Consider the following 24,673-nt stretch of genomic DNA (forward strand, 5'->3'; position numbering starts at 1 on the left):
TTGTTTGTTTGTTTTGTTTTTTGTTTTTGAAAACCTCTACGTTTCAAGAGGAGTTTTGCTCTGTAGTCCAGGCTGGAGTCCAATGGCACAATCTCGGCTCACTGCAACCTCTGCCTCCCAGGTTCAAGCAATTCTCCTGCCTCAGCCTCCCCAGTAGCTGGGATTACAGGCACCTGCTACCATGCCTGGCTAATTTTTTGAATTTTTAATACAAACGGGTTTCACCATGTTGGCCAAGCTGGTCTCAAACTCCTGAACTTGGGTGATCTGCCTGCCTTGGCCTTCCAAAGTGTTGAGATTACAGGCGTGAGCCACCACACCCAGCCACCTTTCAGGTTTTTGAACTTGGGAATGCCCTGATGAAAATGGATGGAAGGAAGAGCTCTCTGGTGGCCTTATTCAGAATTCATAGAGATAGGAAAGAACTGGAGTGCAAAGAGATGAGGTAGAAGGTTGTGGCAGCAATCCAGGCTCTGGAAACAGAGTGAGCAGAGTTTGACATTAGAAAACCTGATTCTAGCCTCTGCCAGGATGCTGCTGCTGGGGAAGCTTGGGCAAGTTATAGCCACATCTCTGAAGCTTTGTAACTTCGGAGGGGAGAAAAAAATGGGAGTAATTTGCTTTTTTTTTTTTTTTCTAGGTTCTGAAACTAGAAAACCTCTAGGTTCTTTCAAACTCTAAAATTCTACCTTTAAATTGTAATGCATTCTAAAGATTTAGATATGAAGACCCTAAATATCATCCCGAGTCTAGGAGAGAATTTGGATGTAATACTTCTCAATATTATCTTCTCAAAGTACAAAGGAATAGAATTGGCTTTAAGAATGCTCTCTAAACCAGATTATATTGAGACAAGCCTATCATTTCTGCATCACTGTTTTCTTTGCTTAAGAAAACGATTTGGGTATTGCTGCTGCAGCAGTGGTTGATGATATTAAAATCAAATAAAAATATTACTCTTGAAACAAATGAAATGATTTAAACCTATCTCTCTAAGAAATCTTATGAAAATATACCTAGGAGGCACACATTGTATTGTCATCAGATTAATTTGTTTTCTAAGCTCAAATGTAATTTAAAATGAGATATTTCTTCAACTGGTTCAATCAACAGACAATAGAGGGATTCTACGGAGAGAACACAGGAAATAAACCCTATAATAATGTTGGAGCAAACAATTGCCACTGTAGTTCTGTCTTCTATTGCTTGTGATCCTTCTAGAAAGTATTTTTTAACGGCTTCCTGATGAATTGGCTCTTGGTGTGAAGCCAGGCTCATCTCTGGCTCACATCTGCAAACTTTTCCCCATCCTCACATCCTACAACAAATCCATCTTCAAGACCTGCAAAGTTCTTGGTCTCAGCGTTTCTCAGAACAGACCCTTCTTCATCTTCACAGAGAGGGGGTTGGGGATCCCATTCGCGGATTGCTGAAATGACCTTCTCCTTAGAATGACCCAAAGTGCAAAGGCATCTTCCTGAAATAAAGCTTTCATCAAGCCATTTCTGCTATTGAAACCTCCAGGGATTCCACTGCTTATAGGATCCAATTTAAATGCTGCAGTTGAGATCCCCATTGTTTCAGTGGGCAAGTGCATTATACTTCTTCAGACTTTAAACCTCCACATTCGAGATTTTGCTACTAGGAATGTTTTGCCCTTTCTCTGTGCCAACTCATGGCCATCAGCACCTCCAATTCTGTGTTGAAACTCACTTTCTTACGGATGTTTTTCTTGTTTAGTATCTACTTAGTAGATACTAAATAGCAAAGTAGCAGTATCTACCTAGTAGATGCAAAATAGATACTAAATAGCAAAGTATTTAGTAGATATTAAAGTAGCAAATAACTCCTGTTTTTGAGCTTTTAATCACATTTAGTGCTCTTAAGATAAATTATCCAAGTCTGGGGATAAACAACTCACAAAGATTTTCATTATTTAAGAAGCCACCCAGAGTGATTTTACTTTGTGTGAGACAGCACTCACATTTTCAGTTGTCTGCCTTTTCACTAGGAATCCACTTAAGAACCAGCGCAAAAGGACTCCGTTTGGTGACCTCTAGCGGGCACCGGACAATCCTACAAAATTATGAAAAGTAGAGGGCAAAGAAAAACTCTTCCCTTTAAGCAGCCAGGTTACCCTGTGGTCAGATGACCGCATCTCACCCTACCCCACCCTTATTTTTTTCTTCTAGTATTTGTTTTGCATCTAACACGGTTCGCCTTACAACTCACCTGTCTCGCCTCCGGCGGGCTGGGCTGCCGGTGTCGGGTGTCGGGTGAATGAATTGCTGGTAGCAGTTTAAAATAATCCCTGCCAAGTGGAACCTACTCTCTGGGCACGGACAAGAGCGCGGGGTAGATCGCTCTGCGGAGCCTTCACGGGGCTTTTCCCGCTCCGAGGGCCGGTACTGCAGCCGAGTCAGGGGTGAGCGGGGGAAATCAAGATATTTTGAAAAGGAGGATGCAGGCGAAGACCACGAGAAAGGCTGTTTTTGTCGGTGACAAGGCGTTCCTCCCCAGACTTTCATCCCACTCTAAGGGCAGCATCTCGAGAGGGTCCAGGCGCGCTCCACGTAGGCGCCTTCTCAGGACCCGCGCCCCAGAACGTGGGGGCCCGGGCCGGGTCGGGGACCGCTCCCCTCCGCGGGCTGGCAGGCGGCACCGAGGCTGGGGGATGGGGCGTGTAGCCGCCCTCGGAGCACGCGGTACGTGGGTCGCCCCGCGCGGCGGTAGGAAGAGCAAAGTCGGCAGGAAAAGCCGTGGCTGGGATGCCTTCCCTGAGAAATCCTTAGGGGCGATGTCAGAACCCGAGCTGGGCTCCGGACAGTTTCTGGAAAAAGCTCTCCAAACGACGTCTGTCCCCGCACCCGAGTCCACACTGGGCTTTGAACCAGGGCTGTTAAAAGGGCCCCTGGGGACTGCCCAAGTCATCCCGATGGCCCAGGGCAGGACGCGGGAGCAGGCATCCCAGCCGCTGGGCTCCCCGCTCCCCAGCCCTGCGGACCCCTCCTCGCCACTACGGGCGGGAGCGGAGGGGCAGGACGGCGTCACGAGGCGGGGAGCCCGAGGTCCAGGGCGGGGCGCCCGGGAATCCCAGCCCGAGCAAGCCGGGGAGGTGCGGGCGCGGGCGGGAAGCGGAGGGCGGCGCGGAGGGAGGTGAGCGGCGCGCGCGGAGCCGGCGGGCGAGGAGGAGGACGGCACAGAGGCCCCGCCCCCGCCGCCGCGAGCCGGCTCCTCGCCGCCTCCGAACCCGCTCACTTTGCCTCTCGCCTCTGGACGGCGGCGGGGCGGCCGCCGGATTCGCGGCCGCAGGGAGCGCCGGAGACGGGGAGCTATCCCGCCCCGGCGCCTCCATTCGGCGCCCGCACCCCTCAGGGGGTCGGCGCCGCGGCCTGGGAGAGGGCACCGCGGCCTCGGTGTGGGCAGCCCTCGGGCGCGAGGGGCGGCGGCGCGGACACAGCCGCGTTTCCAGCCGGTGGGGCGCAGCGCTGGCGCCGGCGAGAACTCCCCGGCCACCCGCAGGTACCGCCGGGCGGAGGGCGCGCTGCTAGCAGCGCCGGAGATACTCGAGCCCAGGGACCCCCGGGCCAGCGGAGGGCAGGAGCTAAGCCCCGAGGGAGCGCGGGCCCCGACGGCGCGCTCCCCCGTCAGCCACAGGCAGGCAGGCCCCGCGTGGCGGCTTGGGGTGGGGGGCTGCAGCGGGGCCCTCGGGCCGAAAGTCCCCCGGGCGGCCAGCCATGACCTTCGGGCGCAGCGGGGCGGCCTCGGTGGTGCTGAACGTGGGCGGCGCCCGGTACTCGCTGTCCCGGGAGCTGCTGAAGGACTTCCCGCTGCGCCGCGTGAGCCGGCTGCACGGCTGCCGCTCCGAGCGCGACGTGCTCGAGGTGTGCGACGACTACGACCGCGAGCGCAACGAGTACTTCTTCGACCGGCACTCGGAGGCCTTCGGCTTCATCCTGCTCTACGTGCGCGGCCACGGCAAGCTGCGCTTCGCGCCGCGGATGTGCGAGCTCTCCTTCTACAACGAGATGATCTACTGGGGCCTGGAGGGCGCGCACCTGGAGTACTGCTGCCAGCGCCGCCTCGACGACCGCATGTCCGACACCTACACCTTCTACTCGGCCGACGAGCCGGGCGTGCTGGGCCGCGACGAGGCGCGCCCCAGCGGGGCCGAGGCGGCTCCCTCCAGGCGCTGGCTGGAGCGCATGCGGCGGACCTTCGAGGAGCCCACGTCGTCGCTGGCCGCGCAGATCCTGGCCAGCGTGTCGGTGGTGTTCGTGATCGTGTCCATGGTGGTGCTGTGCGCCAGCACGTTGCCCGACTGGCGCAACGCAGCCGCCGACAACCGCAGCCTGGATGACCGGAGCAGGTACTCCGCCGGCCCTGGGAGGGAGCCCTCCGGGTAGGACGCACTGCTTCTCTGCCCGTCCCGTCCGTCCTGTCGCGTCTGTCCGTCCCGTCCATCCGTCCTGTCTCCGTCCTGTCCGCCTCCGGTCGACCGAGCCAGCGGGGTGCGCGGCCAACTATGGGACGGGTCGGTCCCCACTCCCACCCCGTTGTCCGGGGCACCAGCGGGGTCTGGCCCTTACACTAGACGCACCTCTTGAGGGCGAAATCCTCAGGCATGGGGAGGGGCGTGTAGAGATAGACAAATGTCCCCTGTTTGTAGTTTACTTTTGCGCAGAGAGCAACCTGCTAATTATATTTTTCTGAACTTTCATTGTTAGGGTTCAACAATTAAGCCTTGAACTAAGCGCAGTTTGAAGTATTTGGCAATTTTTGGCAGTGTTTGGAAAGATGGATTCTTGTTGTGGTGAAATGTGCACTCTCCACACATTCTATACCCTCTGCCCCCGGCATACTATGTGCTGTAATGGAATTGTTATAAAGCAGGTTAATTTACCGATAGACTAAATAATGGATGTCTGTGCCCTTTTCTCCCCCCTTTTCCTACAAAGCATGGAGTTAGCAAACCTCTTGTCCACCGTTTGGTATCAAAGATCCACACTGCGACTTTCAGAGGGTCTATGGTATGGGAAGGGAAAAAACCATTACCTTGAGAGCAGAGAAAAATCTAAACTGTCCTAAATCCAGAAAACAGTATTTGGGTAAGTTTTTTTTTCCACTTTACTAGGATGAATGGGAAAATATTGCAGTCTTTTCTTAGACTGTCTTACCTTGAAGTGGTGATAGCACTTTCCTGTTTTTAGTACAAGTGAGCATATTCAGTGGGAGGAATAAGCAGACTAAGGGTGGACTTTCAAAGAAGACAGCTTTTTGGGGCAGAAAACCCAAACTGCATATTATAGTTTATCTGTTTGACACTGTCTTAAGATCCTCCTTCCATTCATTTTTTAAATGTAAGGTTGTGCCCTGTCATCTTTTACTGATAGGCATGTACATGTTCGGAACGGCGGCCTTGCTATTGCAGTGGATTACTTTTACATAATATTCTTCCTGTAGGGAGTTAGGATTTTTATACAAATCTAAGAAGGAAATAAAATTGTCTAGTACCACGGAGTCTATTATTTCTTCTTGGCTTGAAATTGAAGATACATGCTTTGAAAGGAAATTCATTAGGAAACTCATTTTGTTTAGTGAATTAGGTTCTAACAGTTTTGAATTTACAGATAAGAGTTACTTATTTGGTTCTCCAACAATACAATGAAATTAATTTATTTACCTAAATACATAAATGCCTTTTTTTTAAGGAGGGCTTTAGGAAAATGGGCTTGCAATTTTGATTCTCTAGTAACTGTAGAATTCTAAGGTTAGTGAAGGTTTGAGCTACATTAGCAAAGGAAACAGGAGAATTGAATTATTATTAGTACAGATAACGAGGGAGTTGACTGAACCAGTATATGAGCAAAACCAGTAAAATACCTCAAATATAATCTCAGGGGGATGGAGGGTGTTTTGGGAGAGGGAAAGGGCCATATGGAGATCATTAATGTAAAGCATTTGTAAAGAAATGAGAGAAATGCATAGTAATTTTAAGGAGAGAAACACAAGAAACAAAAAAGGGAAGACAGAGATGGAAAAGAGGGAGACTGCAAAAGAAGTGAAGGGAGAAAAGTGATGCTTATTTGTGTGTATGTATTTTATGTATGTGTATAATTATTCAAGTCAGAGCTGTTTCCTAGATACTTAGATATTTCAGGCAAAAGCATGTTTTTCTTGGCTTAATGGCCCAGTTTTAGCTTCACTCTCTGAGTGTAGGTATATGAAAACCAATATCTGCAATCCCAAACAGATAAACTGCAGGATGGCTGAATGAGGATGCTGCTCATTACAGAGGAAGCTCCCCTCTGCCCTTCAACAGAGAGGGCCCTTAACCTGTCACTTTAAGTATAGTCGGTAAAACCCTGCTTGCTTGTGGTTGCTGAAATTAGTCTTTCTAAAACATCATTCTCATTATTTGACCATATTTTGCATCTGCCAAATAAAGCCAAAACTTCTTTCTTGGCCTTCAAGGCTCTTTACAGTTTGATGACAACCTGCTGTTCTTGACTTACTCCATCATAGTTTGCTAACATCTTTTGAGTATCTGTTATGTTCAAGGCACTGCTGGTGTTCCAAATATTGTAACTTCTTGTTGTAAAGAAAAGCTGGTGTCAAGTTGGTGGTGTAGGAATCAGAGGCACAATTGATCTCTGAGAGTTCCGTTGTTTGGAGAAGGCCTTCAAGGTGGTGGAGGATGGAAACAAACCATGGTTGGAAGGTTGCAGAGGTTGTGCACTGCCCAAACTAGCAGGGAGTGTCATTTATTTTATTTTATTTTATTTTTTGCATTTTTAGTAGAGATGGGGTTTCTCCATGTTGGTCAGGCTGGTCTCGAACTCCTGACCTCAGGTGATCCACCCGTGTCAGCCTTCCAAAGTGTTGGGACTACAGGCGTGAGCCACCGCGCCTGGCCAGGGAGTGTCATTTATATAAATTCTAGTTAATGCAACCTGTACAACCATGTGTGCCCTGCCTAGGAACAAAATAAAAGAGATTTTTTAAGATAAAAGGAACATCATGGGCAAGAAACTTGTATATGATGTTTATGGAAGCTTGAGTCCAGTGATAGAGTGAGAGGTGGATAGAGAGCAGATGATAGAAGGCCTTGAATTCCAGGGAGAATAATGTTATTTCGCAGGCAGTGGCTAGCCATTAGTCAGTTTTGTGTTTGGGGTAAATGGGTTGTGCATATAAAGTAGTACATGTGGTGCATGTGTTCTGTGATTTGGAGAGAGGGAAGATTGTACACAGGAAGATGAGTTGGAGATCTTCCCAGAGGGAGGGGATGAGAGCTCGGATGGCTTTGTGGTGGTGGAGAAATGGAGGAGAAATGACAACTCTGGAAAATACCAGGAAGAGTCAAAATTAATCCAGGGCATTGGAAGGGCACAGGCATCAGGGACTGATGAAGTGGACTTTCCAGGAGTTAAGAGTATCCCCTGCCACTTGCAGTCTTCATTTGTCCAGCCTGGCCTGCTTACTTCTTCCTGAGCCACTCAAATGTCCCTTACTGTGCAATGCCTAGCCTGCTGAAATTGGATTATTCATCAAGCCCTATTCAGATTCTATTCCTCTCTTGAAGCATTTACTGATTACCCTAGTAGATGTGATGTTTCCTCCTGAACTCCTTAAGGAATTGCTTATTTGTACTATTTATTTGGCATCTATGATATCCTTCTTAGCATGATGGTTATATTTTCTTGTAAACATATCCTGGCTCCTAAGCTGGATTAGATAAAAAGTCCTAGAAGGCAGGTAAATTCTCTTATACTATTTGTTATTAAAACATCTTTTATTTTGTATTTTTGTTGGTTGATTGAGAAGAGATCTCACTCTGTCACCCAGGCCGGAGTGCAGTGGTGCGATCAAGCCCAGTGCAGCCTGGAACTCCTGGAGTCAGGTGATTTTCCCACCTCAGCCTCTGGAGTAGCTGGGACCACAGGCATGAGCTACCACTCCCAGTGAATTAAGAACATTTTTTGTAGACGTGGGGTCTCACAGGCCAGGCATGGTGGCTCACGCCTGTAATCCCAGCACTTTCGGAGGCCGTGGTGGGCAGATCACAAGGTCAGGAGTTCAATATGGGGTCTTACTATGTTGCCCAGGTCTGTCTTGAACTCCTGGCTTCAAGCAATCCTACCACCTTGGCCTCCCAAAGTGTTGGGATTACAGGTGTGAGCCACTGTGCCCAGCTGAAATACTAGGAAATAATTCTTAGTACTTGCCAGAGTTGTCATTTCTCCACTACCGCAAAAATTGCTATTCAGGCACCATAAATATCTATTGTTTATATAACATTTCAAAATATAACCTTCCAGAACTATATCTTCTGTTGCATAGTTTAAAATGCTGTTTGGGGCCAGGCGTGGTGGCTCACACCTGTAATTCCAGCACTTTGGGAGGCCGAGGCAGGCGGATCACATGAGGTCAGGAGTTCGAGACCAGCCAGGCCAACATGGTGAAACCCCGTCTCTACTAAAAATACAAAAATTAGCTGAGCGTGGTGGTGGGTGACTGTAATCCCAGCTACTCGGGAGGCTGAGGCAGGAGAATCACTTGAACCTGGGAGGTGGAGGTTGCAGCGAGCCGAGATCACGCTACTGCACTCCAGCCTGGGCGATAAAGTGAGACTGAGTCTCAAAAAAAAAAAAAGAAAAGAAAATGAAAAACGTCTATCAGGAAACAGCCTGTAGTCCCAGCTACTCCAGAGGCTGAGGTGGGAGGATCACTTGAGCCCAGGAGTTGAAGGCTGCAGTGAACTATGATTCAGCAACTGCACTCCAGCCTAGGCAGCAGGGAGACCCTGTCTCAAAACAAAACAATAAAAAAATCAAGGAACAATTATTTATCAAGTACTTAATGGTACGAAAGGAATAAAGATAAGGGTATGGTTTACTTTTATGAACCTCCGAAATTTTGGCATAGTGCACAATCTAAAGTTTGGAAGAAATCTTAGGTCTTCCAAAGCAATATTTTAGAACTTTTTATGTATGAGGAAAATCCTTTTAAATTGATTTGTTTTAGATGGTTAATAATCATATAAAAACGGTTCAAAATCTAAAAGCTATAAAACTAAGCCTTTCTCCATTCTTCCAGCCATTCAGTTCTTTTCCCTAGATGTAACCAAAGTTACTAGTTTTTGGTTTGTCATTTCAGAGACATTTTATATATTTGTAAGTACATTATATATATTTACAAAAGCCAGAAATCCAGTGTAATACACACTGTCCTGAAACTTGCTTTTTAACTAGCAATGTGTCATGTAGATCATTCCATGTGAGTCTATAAAGAGCTCCCTGATTCTGCAGCTTCGTAGTATTCTACTGTAGAGATGGCCCATAGTCACTATACATTCATGTCGTTTCTTGTCTGTAGTAAATGCTGCAGTGATTATCCTGTTCATGTATATTTTATTTCTTTTATGCAGGTATATCCATAGGATACATTCCTGAGAGTTAAATCACTGGGTCAAAGGAGATATGCACTTGTAATTTTCACAGATAATTCCAAACTACTCTCCAAAAAGATTGTACTGTATCAATTTATGCTCCCACCAGCAATAAAGGAGAGAGCATGTTTCTGCATACTCTACAAAGTATTTGATCTTTACTATGCTGAAAAGTGAAAAATGGTATCCAGTAGTTTTGTTTTATTTTGAGCAAGATTTTGCATCTTTACATATATTGAGGAGTCATTCATCTTGCTTTTAAAAATGAGATATTTATACCTTTTTCTCATTTTGTCAATGATTTTCTTAGTTTGAAGATTAAAAATAATATTAAGGTTGCAGTGAGCTGAGCTCATGCCACTGCGTTCCAGCCTGAGTGACAGAGCAAGACTCCATCTAAAAAAAAAAAAAAAAAAGAAATTAGCTCTTTTTATGATATTAGTTGCAAATACTTTGTTTTCTAATTTAGGACCCCATAAAAAGACAACTACAATTGCCTAAAACATAGTAGCTGCACTTTCACTATTTGTTGAGAAAAAATGCATAATGATTAAAAAAAATTGTGAATTCTTTTTTTTTTTTTGAAACAGAGTCTTGCTCTGTCACCCAGGCTGGAGTGCAGTGGCACTATCTCAGCTCACTGCAACCTCTGCCTCCTGGGTTCAAGCGATTCTTCTGTCTCAGCCTCCCAACTAGCTGGGATTACAGGTATCCGCCACCACGCCCGGCTAATTTTTGTATTTTTAGTAGAGATGGGGTTTCACCACATTGGCCAGGCTGGTCTTAAACTCCTGACCTCGTGATCCACCTACCTCGGCCTCCCAAAGTGCTGGGATTGCAGGAGTGAGCCACCGTGCCTGACCAATAATTGTGAATTCTAACCATTCATCAACTCTTGAGCTCCTGTGATTGTGCCAGGCGCTGTGCCAGACAGTATGGGCACAGAGGTTCCTACAAAGGGTTCCTGCTGTCATGGAGCTGGGCAGTTAGTGGTGATAGTAGCAGACAGCACGGTAAGCAGATAAGAATTTCAGATTGTGAAAGGTGACGTGAGTTGAGTGAGAAGAGTGTTCTGGGTAGAGGGAGCAGCTAATGCAAAGATGCCACTGAGATGGCAATGGGCTGGGCTTGTCTACAGGACAGAAGGAAGGCCCATGTGGGCTATAGTTTTGTCCAAGGGTAGATGAGGTTGGAGGGCAATGGGGCCTATCAGGCAGGGCCTGTGTGCCATGGGAAGGAGTTTGGATTTTCTTCCAAGTGTGACAGGGAGGTCTTTGGAAGGTTTTAAGCAGAGGAAAGCTATGATATGTGTTTTATAAACACCACTAGGTAGAAAATGAAGGGAGAGTCAACAGCAGATGTGGAGAGAGACCTGGCAGCTGAGAGCATATGGACCTTGATCTAAGGGAATAGCAGTGGAGACGGTGAGAAGTGACTGGATTCAGGTGAATTATCTGGGTGTTATTATGTCATTAATGACAGCTCATCTACCAGGACTAGGAGAGTGTGTGAGATATTTATTGTGTGAAGCTGTGCTAGGGCCCACAGGCATTGGAGTCCCTCTCGCTTGACTACTTTGGCTCACACACAGTAAGCCTGAATCCAGTTCTTTTTCTGCAGGATCTGCTTCCCATTTGGGGATATTGTGGGGAGGAGACTCTGGAGAGGGATCTCCAGCATGTTGGTGGGAGAAGGAGCATAGATGTCTTTCCTTACTTTACAACTGAGTTTAGTCCTCATTGAGAGGACTGTCTCACCTGTTAAAGATAATAGGGAACACATTCACCGTCTCCCTTGATAAACAATTCTAGTAATGAATTAATCTTAGAATGGTGATGTTCTTAATGTTTTATCTGATTATTAAGATAAACTAGATTTTTCAGGCAGTTTGCCTTCTAGTAACATCCGATTATTATTCTGACACTTCCAAGGAGATTAATGTTCTTTTTCGCATTTTAACATATAGACAAGTTGTTTTTTAAAATGACTAAGCATTTGCCGGGCGCGGTGGCTCATGCCTGTAATCCCAGCACTTTGGAAGGCCGGGGCGGGCGGATCATGAGGTCAGGAGATCGAGACTATTCTGGCTAACACGGTGAAACCCCGTCTCTGCTAAAAATACAAAAGCAAAATTAGCTAGGCATGGTGGCGGGCGCCTGTAGTCTGAGCTACTCGGGAGGCTGAGGTGGGAGAATGGCGTGAACCCAGGAGGCAGAGCTTGCAGTGAGCCGAGATCGCACCACTGCACTCCAGCCTGGGTGACAGAGTGAGACTCCGTCTTAAAAAAAAAAAAAAAAAAAAAAAAAAAAAAAAGATGCTCTTTGCTGGCAGCGTTTGAGGAGTTGTGACTTCTGAAAGGTCAGACATAAAGTAGTGGCCCCTTTTGTTTTTTGGTCCCTTTTGCCTATAGACTTTTTCCCCTCAGTCAATCTCAGCTGAAGTGTTCTTGTTTGAGTTTTAAAGCTCTTTAGCAGGCAAAGTCTTGCTATAATTTTGATCTGCTCTTTAGAAATTCTTTTCTAAAAGTTGCTTCATGTTGGAATTTTGATCTTTAATTGGTATTGCTTTGTGTTGTGGTGGTGAGAATTTGAGGAGATTTTTAAAATGTTAAAATTTCTTGTGTTATTTTAATCCTCAGTTAAAAAAATTAAATGATCAAAATGAAACACCAGGTGATGGAAATTTAAATTTCAATTATATTATTTCGATTGCCTTTCAGTTCAATACTATATAAATCCAATAGGTTTTAAGTAGTTTAAAAATAAAAAGCAATATTTGAAACTGAAGATGAAAGTCTTAGTGCTTTTACTGTGCAGATAAGGTGGATATTTTCAGAAGTCAGTAATTACTAGATCTCTGATAGGATTGAACATAACCCAGAACTTCAGTTAAATTCTGTTCTTTCACAGTAGACTGTTTCTTTTAATGTGAACAGGCTGCTGCCAATTTTAGAATTCAGTGGAAACTTTCTTTTGTCAATGCCCTTTCTCTAACCAGAGTGCTTCTTTTTTCCCTATCTTTTGGTAAGCAAGTTATTTTCAACATTACTCTTTTTATATTTGTAAAATTAAAACTTTCTTCATTGGAAAAAAAGTGTTAAAATATGAAAAGTTAACTTGCCCTCTCTCTTCAATCCCACCACCCAGTTTTTGGGTATTCTTCGAGAAACTTTCCATGCACATATAAACATATATACACGTGTGTGTATACATACACACAAACACGTACATGCAAATGTATACAATTACATACATATACACATACAGATTTTCTCTTTTATTATTTATTTATTTACTTTTTCTTCAGATGGAGTATCGCTCTCTTGCTAGGCTGGAGTGCAGTGGCACGATCTTGGCTCACTGCAACCTCCGCCTCCCTGGTTCAAGCAATTCTCCTGCCTCAGCTTCCCCAGTAGCTGGGACTACAGGCGTGCACCACCATGTCCAGCTAATTTTTGTATTTTTAATAGAGATAGAGTTTCACCATGTTGGCCAGGCTGGTCTCGAACTCCTGACCTTAGGTGATCCACCCGCCTCGGCCTCCCAAAATGCTAGGATTACAGGTGTGAGCCACAGCACCCGGTCATATTTTCTCTTTTAAATACATAATTGGGATTGTTCTATGATCTTGTTCAGCAATTGGCCTTTTTTACTTAATGATACATTTTGAAACTCTTTTCATGCCAGGAGCAGGGGCTTAGGCCTGTAGTCCTAGCACTTTAGGAGGCCTGAGGCGAGAGGATCGCTTGAGCTCAGGAGTTCGAGACTAGCCTGGGCAACATGGCGAAATCCCATCTCTACAAAATTTATCCTGGTGTGGTGACGTGCTCCTGTAATCCCAGCTACTCAGGAGTCTGAGGTAGGAGGATCGCTTGAACCTAGAAGGTTGAGGCTGCAATGAGCTGTGATCGCGGCACTGCACTCCAGCTTGGGTGACAGAGCAAGACCCTGTCTCGAAAAGAAAGAAAGAAAAGAAACTCTTTTCATATTAGTTCTTATAAATCTCCCTCATTCTTTAAATATTTATATAGCATTCCATTGCATGGATGGGCCATAATTCATTTAATAAATGTCTCATCTGATAATAATAGTAATGATTGTAACAGTTAATATTTATTGAATACTGACATGTGTTTTGTCGTCTAAGTCTCATTACAGTCCTATGAAGTAGTGCTGTTACCCAGTTTTATGCCTGAGATTTAGGTACTTTATCCAATATGTCCAGACTCACACAGTGAGTCGGTGGCGCCCTGGGCTCTGATTCCCATGCCCCCACTCTACTCTGCTGAGAAATGTTTAGTTTGATACTAGTTTTTCAAAAGTGCAAACAGTGGCGCAGAGCACGATCATTTCCACATATCCTTGCAAATTGGTGTGAGTATCTATTTAGGCAAAATTCCAAAGTGGCAAATAGCTGAGTTAAAAGGATTGTGCTTTAAACATTTTTTGATAGATACTGCTAAATTTCCCTCTAAAATATGAAAGTCAGAACTATTCTTTATTGATAATAATGACCGTCATCATATGCAGTTAGTAATGAATAGCATTCTATATTAATAACACATTTAATAGCAAACATCTGGAAACAACATAATTAAAAAATAGAACAGTTGTTTTTTTATTTTTGTTTTTTTTGAGACAGGGTCTTGCTCTTTCACCCAGGCTGGAGTGCAGTGGTACGATCTCCCTTCAATGCAACCTCTGCCTCCCTGGCTCTGGCGATCCTCCCACCGTAGCCTCCCAAGTAGCTGGGACTACAGGCACACACCACCATGCCCGGCTAATTTTTATATTTTTTGTAGAGATGGGATCTTGCTATATTGCCTGGGCTGGTCTTGGACCCCTGGACTTGAGCGATCCACGTATCTCGGTCTCCCAAAGTGTTGGGATTACAGGCATGAGCCACTGTGCCTGGCCTAGAATAGCTTTATTGAGATATAATTCACATACCATAAAATTCAGTGGTTTTTGGGATATTTACAAGATTGTGCAGCCATCACCATCCACACTGTTTTTGTTTTTGTTTTTGTTTTGAGGTGGAGTCTTGCTCTGTTTGCCAGGCTGGAGTGCAGTGGTACAATCTCAGCCTCCCGGGTTCAAGCGATTCTTGTGCCTCAGCCTCCCGAGTAGCTGGGATTATAGGCATGCGCCACCATGCCCAGGCCCAGCTAATTTTTGTATTTTTAGTACAGACAGGGTTTCACCATGTTGGCTAGGCTGGTCTCGAACTCCTGACCTCGTGATCCACCCACCTTGGCCTCCCAAAGTGCTGGGATTACAGGTGTGAGCCACTGCGCCCGGCCTACTGCCTGGCTAATTTTTAAATTTTTTGTAGAGACAGGGTCTCTCTGTGTTTCCATTCTGGTCTTGAACTTCTGGCCTCAAGCAATTCTCCTGCCTTGGCCTCCCAAAGTGTTGGGATTATAGGCATGAGCCACTATGCCCGATCTGTAGGTTATATTTTTAAAAATCAATTGCAAGTTGGTTTTATGGCTCCCTATTCATGTATTCATTAAATTCAACAAACATTTATTGAGCACCAACTATGTATTTAGGACTGTTTTAGGTGTTGGGGATATAGCAGTGAATAAAACAAAGTCCTTGCTTTCAATGACCACCTATTTTAATAAATCAGTGCGTAACACTCTAGTCCCAGCTATTTGGGAGGCTGAGGCAGGCAGTTTGTTTGAGCCCAGGAGTTTGAAGCCAGCCTGGGCAACATAGTGAGATCCCATCTCAAAAGAAAAAACACAATGTAAGTTGTCTTTCATGGGATTCGAGAAAAACAACAACAAGAAAAACCCAGAGGGTGATAAGTGTTATGAAGTAATAAGTGAGAATAAGGGGTGTGCAGAGTGTAAGTGTGCGCCATGATTAGGAAAGGCCTCTGTGATAGATGATGCCTGAATAGGGTCCTGGAGGGATGCAGGAGGCACCTGGGAAGATAGCTAGGTGAAAGAGTTTTAAGCATAGAGAAGAGGAAGCACAAACCAGTCCCTGAGGCGGATATGTCTTTGGTCAATTGGAGCAACAGGAAGGAAACCCAGAGAGGTGAAAATGGTGGGGAATGGGGGGGAAGGCAGGGGTGTGTAGCTCATGAAGCGCCTTATAGATGCACCAACTAAAAGGATTTAGGTTTGACTGTTTTCTTTTCACCATTTGGTAAGGATTTTGGATTTATATCTGAATGTGGGTTTTGAGGAGAAGAGAGAATTTGGCTTAATTTTAAAAGATCACTTTGGTCTGCGTGTGGAGTATAGACTCCAGGGTCCTGCAAGGGTAGAGCCAGTGAGGCCAGTTAAAACTGCAGTAAGAGATGCAGGGTGGGTTTCTTGGCTAGCTCACAGAAGCCTCTGGTACTGGTATTTGGTTTCTCCTGGATGGTCAAGGACTTCCTTGAGTCCTGGGTTCGGGCAGCTAAAGGTCCTGTTGATCCAGGCTGTGGTGTCAGGGTTTCCCTTTTTCTGGGTAAAGATATTGTTATAATCAGCCAAGTGAGCCTCTGGCCTCATGGTATGACAAGGGTCTCTACTCATCCCCCACACACTTTGTTGCAGGACCAGTGGGAGTCTGGAGCTGGGGTGGGCAGACTATAACCTGCAGACGAACTCAGGCCCACTGCCTGGTTTTTGTATAGCCCCTGAACTAAGTAAGAATGGATTTTGGCCAGGCGCGGTGGCTCACGCCTGAAATCCCAGCAGTTTGGGAGGCTGAGGCGGGCAGATCACCTGAGGTCAGGAGTTCGAGACCAGCCTGGCCAACATGGCGAAACCCTGTCTCTACTAAAAATACAAAAATTAGCCGGGTGTGGTGGTGCATGCCTGTAATCCCAGCTACTAGGGAGACTGAGGCAGAAAAATTGCTTGAATCCAGGTGGAGGTTGCAGTGAGCCAAGATCACGCCACTGCATTCTAGCCTGGGCAACAGAGCAAGACTCCATCTCAAAGAAAAAAAAAAACGATTTTACTTTTTTTTTTTTTTTTTTAAGATGGGGTCTCAATATGCTGCCTAGGCTGGTCTTGAACTTCAGCTTAAAGGCTCTTCCTGTCTCAGCCTTACGAGTAGTTATGGTTTTTACATTTTGTAAATGTTGAAGAAAATTGAAAGAAGAGTATTTTATGACTTGTGAACACTACATGACATTCACATTTTAGTGTCCATAAATAAAGTTTTATTGGAACACAGCCACACTCATTCTTTTACATATTGTTTATGGCAGCTTTCCTACTACTTTGGCAGAGGTGGGTAGTTGCAATAGAAACTGTATGGCCTGAAAAGCCTAAAACATTTACTATCTGGCCCTTTATAGGAGACTTTTGCCAACCCCTGGTTTAGAATGGTGGTACCACCCAGGCCTGGATGTAACACTTTACCACCATCATCCAGCTGCAGGACCTCAGGCACGCTCTTTCCCTAAGGCTGAGTTTGCTTGTCTGTAAGATGGGAATAATGAGAGTACCTGTGTTATTTGGTGGCTTCCGGGATCAGGAAGTGATGCCTGATTCTCATCTTCTAACCAGCCATGCTAAACACCCTTGGATTCCACTGAGGACCACCCTGACTTACAGAGTGTTGTATTTCCCCAAAGTACTGAACAATAATTAGAACTTATTATTGAATCATGATAGTTCTGGTAGAACAGGGGCTTTTATGATTGGTGTGGGATATCAAGTATTTAGAAGTTAAGGACTATCTGTGTGTGTTTTTGTTTGTTTTTGTTTTCTAATTTGAGACAGAGTCTTGCTCTGTCACCCAGGCTGGAGTGCAATGGTGCAATCTCGGCTCACTGCAAACTCCATCTCCTGGGTTCAAGCGATTCTTGTGCCTCAGTCTCCCGAGTAGGTGGGGTTACAGACATGCGCCAATACGCCTGGCTAATTTTTGTTGTTTTTAGTAGAGACAGGGTTTCGCCATGTTGCCCAGGCAGGTCTCAAACTCCTGGCCTCAAGTGATTTGCCCGCCTTGGCCTCCCAAAGTGCTGGGATTACAGGTGTGAGTCACCCTGCCTGGCTGATTTGTGTTAATTTCAGAGATGCTTAACCCTCATTTATACCACTCTTTTTTTCTTTTCTTTTTTTTTTTTTTTTGAGACAGGGTCTCATTTTGTCACCCAGACTGAAGTGCAGTGGTGCTATCTTGGCTCACTGCAGCCTCGACCTACTGAGCTCAAGCGACCCTCCCGCCTCAGCCCCCCAAGTAGCTGGGACTACAAGCATGTACCACCATGCCCAGCTAATTTTTTTGAATTTTTGTAGAGATGGGATTTTGCTCAGTTACCCAGAACTGGTCTCGAACTCCCTAGCTCAAGGGATTTGCCCACCTTGGCCTCCCAAAGTGTTGGGATTAACAGGTGTGAGTCACTAAGTGTGGCTATTCCACGCTTATATGAAAATATTCATGCTTGAGCTCCACCTTGGAAAATACCAGGATTCACTACTTGGAGCTGATGGTGAGATGGCAAGGTACTTCTGGGTTCCAGTAAGTGCTTTATTCTTGTGTCTATCCTAGAGAAAGAAAGTTTAGCTATCCTTGACTCTGACTTAGTAAATCTGGTGGCTGGGGAGGCAATGGGTGATCAAAACTGGGATTCAGGAGATAGGTCCCACAGATTGAGCATCCCAAATCTGAAAATCCAAAACATGCCAAAATCTGAAACTTTTTTAATGCTGACATGATACTCAAAGGAAATGCTCACTGGAGTATTTTGGATTTTGAATTTGGGATACTCAAGTGGTATTATGCAAATACTCCAAAATCCAAAAAAAAAAAAAAAAAAAAAAAAAAAAAATTCAGACTCTGAAATACTTCTAGTCCCAAGCATGTTAGAAGAGATATTCAACCTGTGTTAAATCAGGGACAGCTGTTTTAGTAATGTGTTAAAAGTTTATGATTTTATATGAAATAAACTGGGACACACACTTTAAGAAAGGAAGTGAGTTGTATGTGTTAATATTACCCAGTAACTCTTGAGGCATAACCAAGACGGGACCCTTGCCCTCCAGTAGCCATAGAGCCATCCATGAGAGAAGATGAGATGGTGCCGCTGTGGAAGGGAATGCAGGTGGGGGACAGAACTAACACAGCCTGGGGTGTCCCAGAAGGGCTTCTGAGGTCATGTCATTTGAGTGACACCAAACTGTTAGTTTTTATATCCTCTACTACCATGTACTCAATTTTTTTTTTTTTTTTAAGCTTTACCTAAGAATGTCTTTGACAGGCCAGGTGTGGTGACTCAGACCTGTAATCCCAGCACTTTGGGAGGCCTAGGTGGGAGGATCACTTGAGCCCAGGAGTTCAAGACCAGCCTGGGCAACATGATGAGACCTCTTCTCTACAAATTAAGAAAATTGCTAGGCATGGTGATATACTCTACTCCCAGCTACTCAGGAGGCTGAAGTGGGAGAATTGCTTGAGCCCAGGAGGTCGGGGATGCAGTGAGCCAGGAAGCTGCCATTGCACTCCAGACTGGGCAACAAAGTGAGACCCTATCTCAAAAATTCTAGTTTAATATATAATATGATAAATATTGATAGATGTAATTTACATAAAACAAAAGCTCCTTTAGATCCTCAGGAGTTGTTGAGTGTAAAGGGGTCCTGAGCCCCAAAGTTTGAGAACCATGGTTTTAAAGGCAACCAGTTTCCAAGTCCTCAACTTCAATGTGGACACCTATAAAACAAGTAGGCCTGAGAACGTGCCTGTGGTAAAGGCTCCAGGCTCTCCTTTCACAATTCCAACTCCCACTTTACAAACGAAAAACACTCCTCTCACTCATCCAGAACCTTACTAAGGTGTGTTGTGTCAGGGTATAAAACCCTGTGGGATGCCCGTGAAAGAGATGACTCAAAAAATATATATATATTTTTTGAGACAGGGTCTTGCTTTGTCACCCAGGCTGGAGTGCAGTGGCGTGATCTCAGCTCACTGCAACTTCCGCCTCCTGGGTTCAAACGATTCTCTGGCCTCAGCCTCCCTAGTAGCTGGGATTACAGACATGCACTACCATGCTCGGCTAATTTTTATATTTTTAATAGAGACGGATTTTCGCCATGCTGGCCAGGCTAGTCTCGAACTCCTGACCTCAGGTGATCCGCCCACCTCGGCCTCCCAAAGTGCTGGGATTACAAGCCTGAGCCACCATGCCCAATCCCAACACAAATATTTAATAAAAATATTGTATTGACCAGCTACTCGGGAGGCTGAGGCAGGAGAATGGCGTGAACCCGGGAGGCGGAGGTTGCGGTGAGCCGAGATTGCGCCACTGCACTCCAGCCTGGGCGACACAGCAAGACTCCGTCTCAAAAAAAAAAAAAAAAATATATATATATATATATATATACACACACACACATATATACACATATAATACATATGTATACATATATACACATACATATACATATATACACATATATATAAAATTGAAAAATTTGTATTGAAATATTTTAATGTATCATCCCTTTCTGCCTTTAAGCAGAAGAGTAGTGTATTTAGCAGTCACTGGAAACCTTTTGATCTAAGTATTTTTTTTTAAGCAGTACTTTTTTTTTTTGAAACGGAGCCTTGCTCTGTCGCCCAGGCTGGAGTGCAGTGGCACAATCAATCTCAGCTCCCTGCAGCCTCCACCTCCCGGGTTCACGCCATTCTCCTGCCTCAGCCTCCCGAGCAGCTGGGACTACAGGTGCCTGCCACCACGCCCGGCTAATTTTTTTTTTTGTATTTTTTAGTAGAGACGGGGTTTCACTGTGTTAGCCAGGATGGTCTCGATCTCCTGACCTCGTGATCTGCCCGTCTCGGCCTCCCAAAGTGCTGGGATTACAGGCATGAGCCACCACGCCCGGCCTTAAGCAGTACTTTTGAAGAAGTGAGAAAGTAAATGACTCTAATGATGGGCAACAAATTCTTTTGCAAAGTTATATGATTATCAGTTCTTTGCTTTTTAAAAATGTTTTATTTTGTCTGGGCATGGTGGCTCACACCTGTAATCCCAGCACTTTGGGAGGCTGAGGTGGGCGGATCACCTGAGGTCAGGAGTTCGAGACCAGCCTGGCCAACATGGCGAAAATCCGTCTCTATTAAAAATATAAAAATTAGCTGAGCATGGTAGTACATGTCTGTAATCCCAGCTACTAGGGAGGCTGAGGCCAGAGAATCGTTTGAACCCAGGAGGCGGAAGTTGCAGTGAGCCGAGATCGCGCCACTGCACTCCAGCCTGGGTGACAGAGCAAGATTCTGTCTCAAAATTTTTTGTTTTTTGAAATTTTTATTGAGAAGGATCTCGCTCTGTTGTCCAGGCTGGAGTACAGTGGCATGATCTCAGCCCACTGCAGCCTCAACCTCCTGGGCTCAGGCAATCCTCCCACCTCAGCCTCTCAAGTAGCTGAGATTCCAGGCCTGTGCTACTGTGCCTGGCTAATTTTTTGTATTTTTTTTTTGTAGAGAGTGGGTTTCTCTATGTTGCCCAGGCTGGTCTCGAACTCCTGAGTTCAAGCGATCCTCCCACCTTGGCTTCCCAAAGTGCTGGGATAACAGGTTTGAGTCACTGTGCCCGGCCGGCCTGGTTGTAAAATTTGTAACAGATAAAGAGACATGAATAATTGAAAAATTAAAAAAAAAACTGTACTTACTTTATTAAAAAAATAGTTTCAATAGAATTTTAATGTCTTATTAATTATTATTATTATTATATGAGACAGAATTTCACTCTTGTTGCCCAGGCTGGGGTGCAATGGTGCAATCTTGGCTCATTGCAACCTCTGCCTCCTGGTTTCAAGTGATTCTCCTGCCTCAGCCTCCCGAGTAGCTGGGATTATAGGCATGTGCCACCACTCCTGGCTAATTTTGTATTTTTAGTAGAGATGGGGTTTCACCATGTTGGTCAGGCTGGTCTCAGAAATTCCTGACCTCAGGTGATCCACCTACCTTGGCCTCCTAAAGTGCTGGGATTACAGGCTGGGCCACTGCGCTTGGCCCTATTTTATTAATTTTATAATGAATTTTGTAATATTCATGTTTTGATCAATTACATCCTATTAATACTTGGAGTGGTAACTTGATGAAAAAATTTGACACAATTTACAGTCCCAGGAATTTTTTTTTTTTTTTTATAAAGTGACAGAGTCTCAGACCGGGCGCAGCAGCTCATGCCTGTAATCCCAGAACTTTGGGAGGCTGAGGTGGGCAGATCACTTGAGGCCAGGAATTTGAGACCAGCCTGGCCAACATGGTGAAATCGCATGTCTACAAAAAAATAAAAAAATTAGCCAGGTATAATGGTGTGCACCTCTTATCCCAGCTACCCGGGAGGCTGAGGCACGAGAATCACTTGAACCTGGGAGAAGGAGGTTGCAGTGAGCTGAGATCGCACCACTGTACTCCTCCAGCCTGGGCGACAGAGCGAGACTCCATCTCAAAAAAAAAAAGAAAAAAAGACACAGAGGCTTGCTCTGTCACTCAGGCTGGAGTACAGTGGTGTGATCATAACTCACTGAAGCACCAAACTCCTGGCTCAAGCTGTCCTCCCGCCTCAGCCTGTCAAGTAGCTGAGACTACACTGCACCCAGTAGCACAGGAAATTTTAAACAGTTAAATTGTAAGCCTATTTTTTGTTGTTGCAGAGAAAGGTAATGGGTGTTTACAAAATTTCAAGTATAAAAATATATTACAGTAGGTCCTTTTAAACCTTGGTTATAGAAGTTTGTTCAGCAAATATACTGAACACCTGTGTACTGTGTGCTAAGGACACAATGATGAGAAGAGAGGAAATAAGGTGGCTTCCTTGCCCTTGTGTAGCTTGGTCTAATTATGATTAGTTTGCAGAAATCGTGTACATTGTGTCAGCTGCCACTGGAGTAAGGCAGGCTGGCTCCTCCCAAACCTATTGCTTTCAAAGGATTCATCAGAACAAAAGAATTCCCCTTTATGTGTTCTCTTTAATTTGTCCATATTTAATTTTCTTTTTGTTCGTTTTACAACAGAAATCTTTAGGTGAAAATTACAATGTAGTGCATAAAACTTAAGTGTAAGATTTGATAAAATTTGACAAATGTTTAAAAAATATATCAGGGCAAAATTAAGTGGGAGAAGCAGAATAGAAATATATGAGAAAAAGTAGCAACGTAAATTTTCTGTTAAAGATTAGTATGTATTTTTTAAAATGAGAGTTGGTAGGTATATCAAAACATAATATTTGGATTCATAACCATTTTAAAAATATATTTATTTTTTCTTTTGAGATGGAGTCTTGCTCTGTCACCAGGCTAGAGCACAGTGGTGCCATCTTGGCTCACTGCAACCTCCACCTCCTGGGTTCAAGTAATTCTTGTGCCTCAGCCTCCTGAGTAGCTGGGATTATAGGCACGCGTCACCATGCCCGGCTAATTTTTGTATTTTTAGTAGAGACAGGGTTTCACCACGTTGGCCAGGCTGGTCTTGAACTCCTGACCTCAAGTGATCTGCCCACCTCGGCCTCCCAAAGTGCTGGGATTACAGGTATGAGCCACCATGCCTGGCCGAACAGTGTTTTTTTTTTTCCCGCTGAGATGAACTCTTGCTCTGTTGCCCAGAGCAAGGGTTGTGGGATTCCACTGCTCTAGGTCACTAAATCAAAATAGCATCACCAAGAGTCAGAAGATAAGGATGGTCAGCAAGGGGCGATCTCGGCTCACTGCAACCTCTGCCTCCCGGGTTCAAGCGATTCTCCTGCCTCAGCCTCCCAAGTAGCTGGGACTGCAGGTGTGTACCACCACACCCAGCTAATTTTTGTATTTTTAGTAGAGACGGGGTTTCACCATGTTGGCCAGGCTGGTCTCAAACTCCTGGCCTCAAGTGATCCAGCTGCCTCTACTTTCCAAAGTGGTGGGATTACAGGCGTGAGCCACCGCACCTGGCCTAACCTGAATAATTTATTTAAATGTTGGTGCTAAGTCATTACAGCAAATGCTCAGAAGATTTTTTTTTCTAATATAAGTGTTGAAAATAAAGCAAAATTTAAGCATTTAAAAGCCGAATTCCTTATGCCAATCAAAATGTGTTTTTCTTGACTACATCTATCAAAAACCTAAGAAGCAGAACAAATCAATCTGTGAAATAAAAGAAACACATGCTTTACAGCCAGGCGTGGTGGCTTACTCCTGTAATGCCAGCACTTTGGGAGGCTGAGGCAGGCAGATCACTTGAGGTCAGGAGTTTGAGACCAGCCAGGCCAACATGGTGAAAACCCATCTCTACTAAAAATACAAAAATTAGTCAGGCATGGTGGTGTGTGCCTGTAGTCCCAGTTACTCAGGAGGCTGAGGCAGGAGAATCCCTTGAACCTGGGAGGCGGAGGTTGCAGTGAGCCGAGATCGGGCCACTGAACTCCATCATGGGAGACAGAGTGAGACTGTCTCAAAAAAACAAAAAAGAAAAAAAAAGAAACACATGCTTTACAAAGGTAGAAGAGGAAATTATGCAGAAAAGTCATTATAAAGTCTTTCAGGCATATAAAAAACAATAGATGATAACACAATTAACACCTGTTTACCCACTACCCAATTAAAGAAATAAAACATTAAAAATATCATTGAGGGCAGGACGCGGTGGCTCACACCTGTAATCTCAGCACTTTAGGAGGCCGAGGCGGGTGGATCACGAGGTCAGGAGATGGAGACCATCCGGGCTCACACGGTGAAACCCCGTCTCTAGTAAAAATAGATTAACCGGGCGTGGTGGTGGGTGCCTATAGTCCCAGCTATTTGGGAGGCTGAGGCAGGAGAATGGCGTGGACCCAGAAGGCGGAGCTTGCACTGAGCCGAGATTGCGCCACTGCACTCCAGCCTGGGCGACAGAGCGAGACTCTGTTTCAAAAAAAAAATTATATATATATAGATCTATCGATAGATCTATATAGATATATATATTTATAGATATATATATACACATATGTACATATATCTATCGATAGATCTAGATATCTAGAGATATCTAGATATATCTATATATCGTTGAGCCTGTAATCCCAGCACTTTGGGAGGCCAAGGCGGGTAGATCACCTGAGGCTAATAGTTTGAGACCAGCCTGCGCAACGTGGTGAAACCCTGTCTTTACCAAAAAATACAAAAATTAGCCGGGCATGTTGGCACATGCCTGTAGTCCCAGCTACTGGGGAGGCTGAGGTGGAGAATCACTGGAACCCAGGAGAGAGAGGTTGCAGTGAGCCGAGATCGTGCCAGTGCACTCCAGC

At 45.1% G+C, this 24,673-nt stretch overlaps 1 protein-coding gene across 2 annotated transcripts in view; it reads left to right on the forward strand.

The window, feature by feature from the left end:
- Positions 1-3,256: 3,256 nt before the first annotated feature.
- KCNG3 (potassium voltage-gated channel modifier subfamily G member 3) overlaps positions 3,257-24,673 on the forward strand; it is a 52,207-nt gene continuing 30,790 nt past the window's right edge. Inside the window, exon 1 of one of the 2 annotated variants that reach the window (XM_024242236.2) lies at positions 3,257-4,402. In XM_024242236.2, the coding sequence (XP_024098004.1) occupies positions 3,738-4,402 (665 nt within the window). In that variant the 5' untranslated portion in view covers positions 3,257-3,737. The remainder of the gene's footprint in view (positions 4,403-24,673) is intronic. The other variant, XM_024242237.2, reaches the window with a different exon arrangement.

This window comes from Pongo abelii, chromosome 12, assembly GCF_028885655.2.
Source record: "Pongo abelii isolate AG06213 chromosome 12, NHGRI_mPonAbe1-v2.0_pri, whole genome shotgun sequence".
Classification (NCBI taxonomy): domain Eukaryota; kingdom Metazoa; phylum Chordata; class Mammalia; order Primates; family Hominidae; genus Pongo; species Pongo abelii.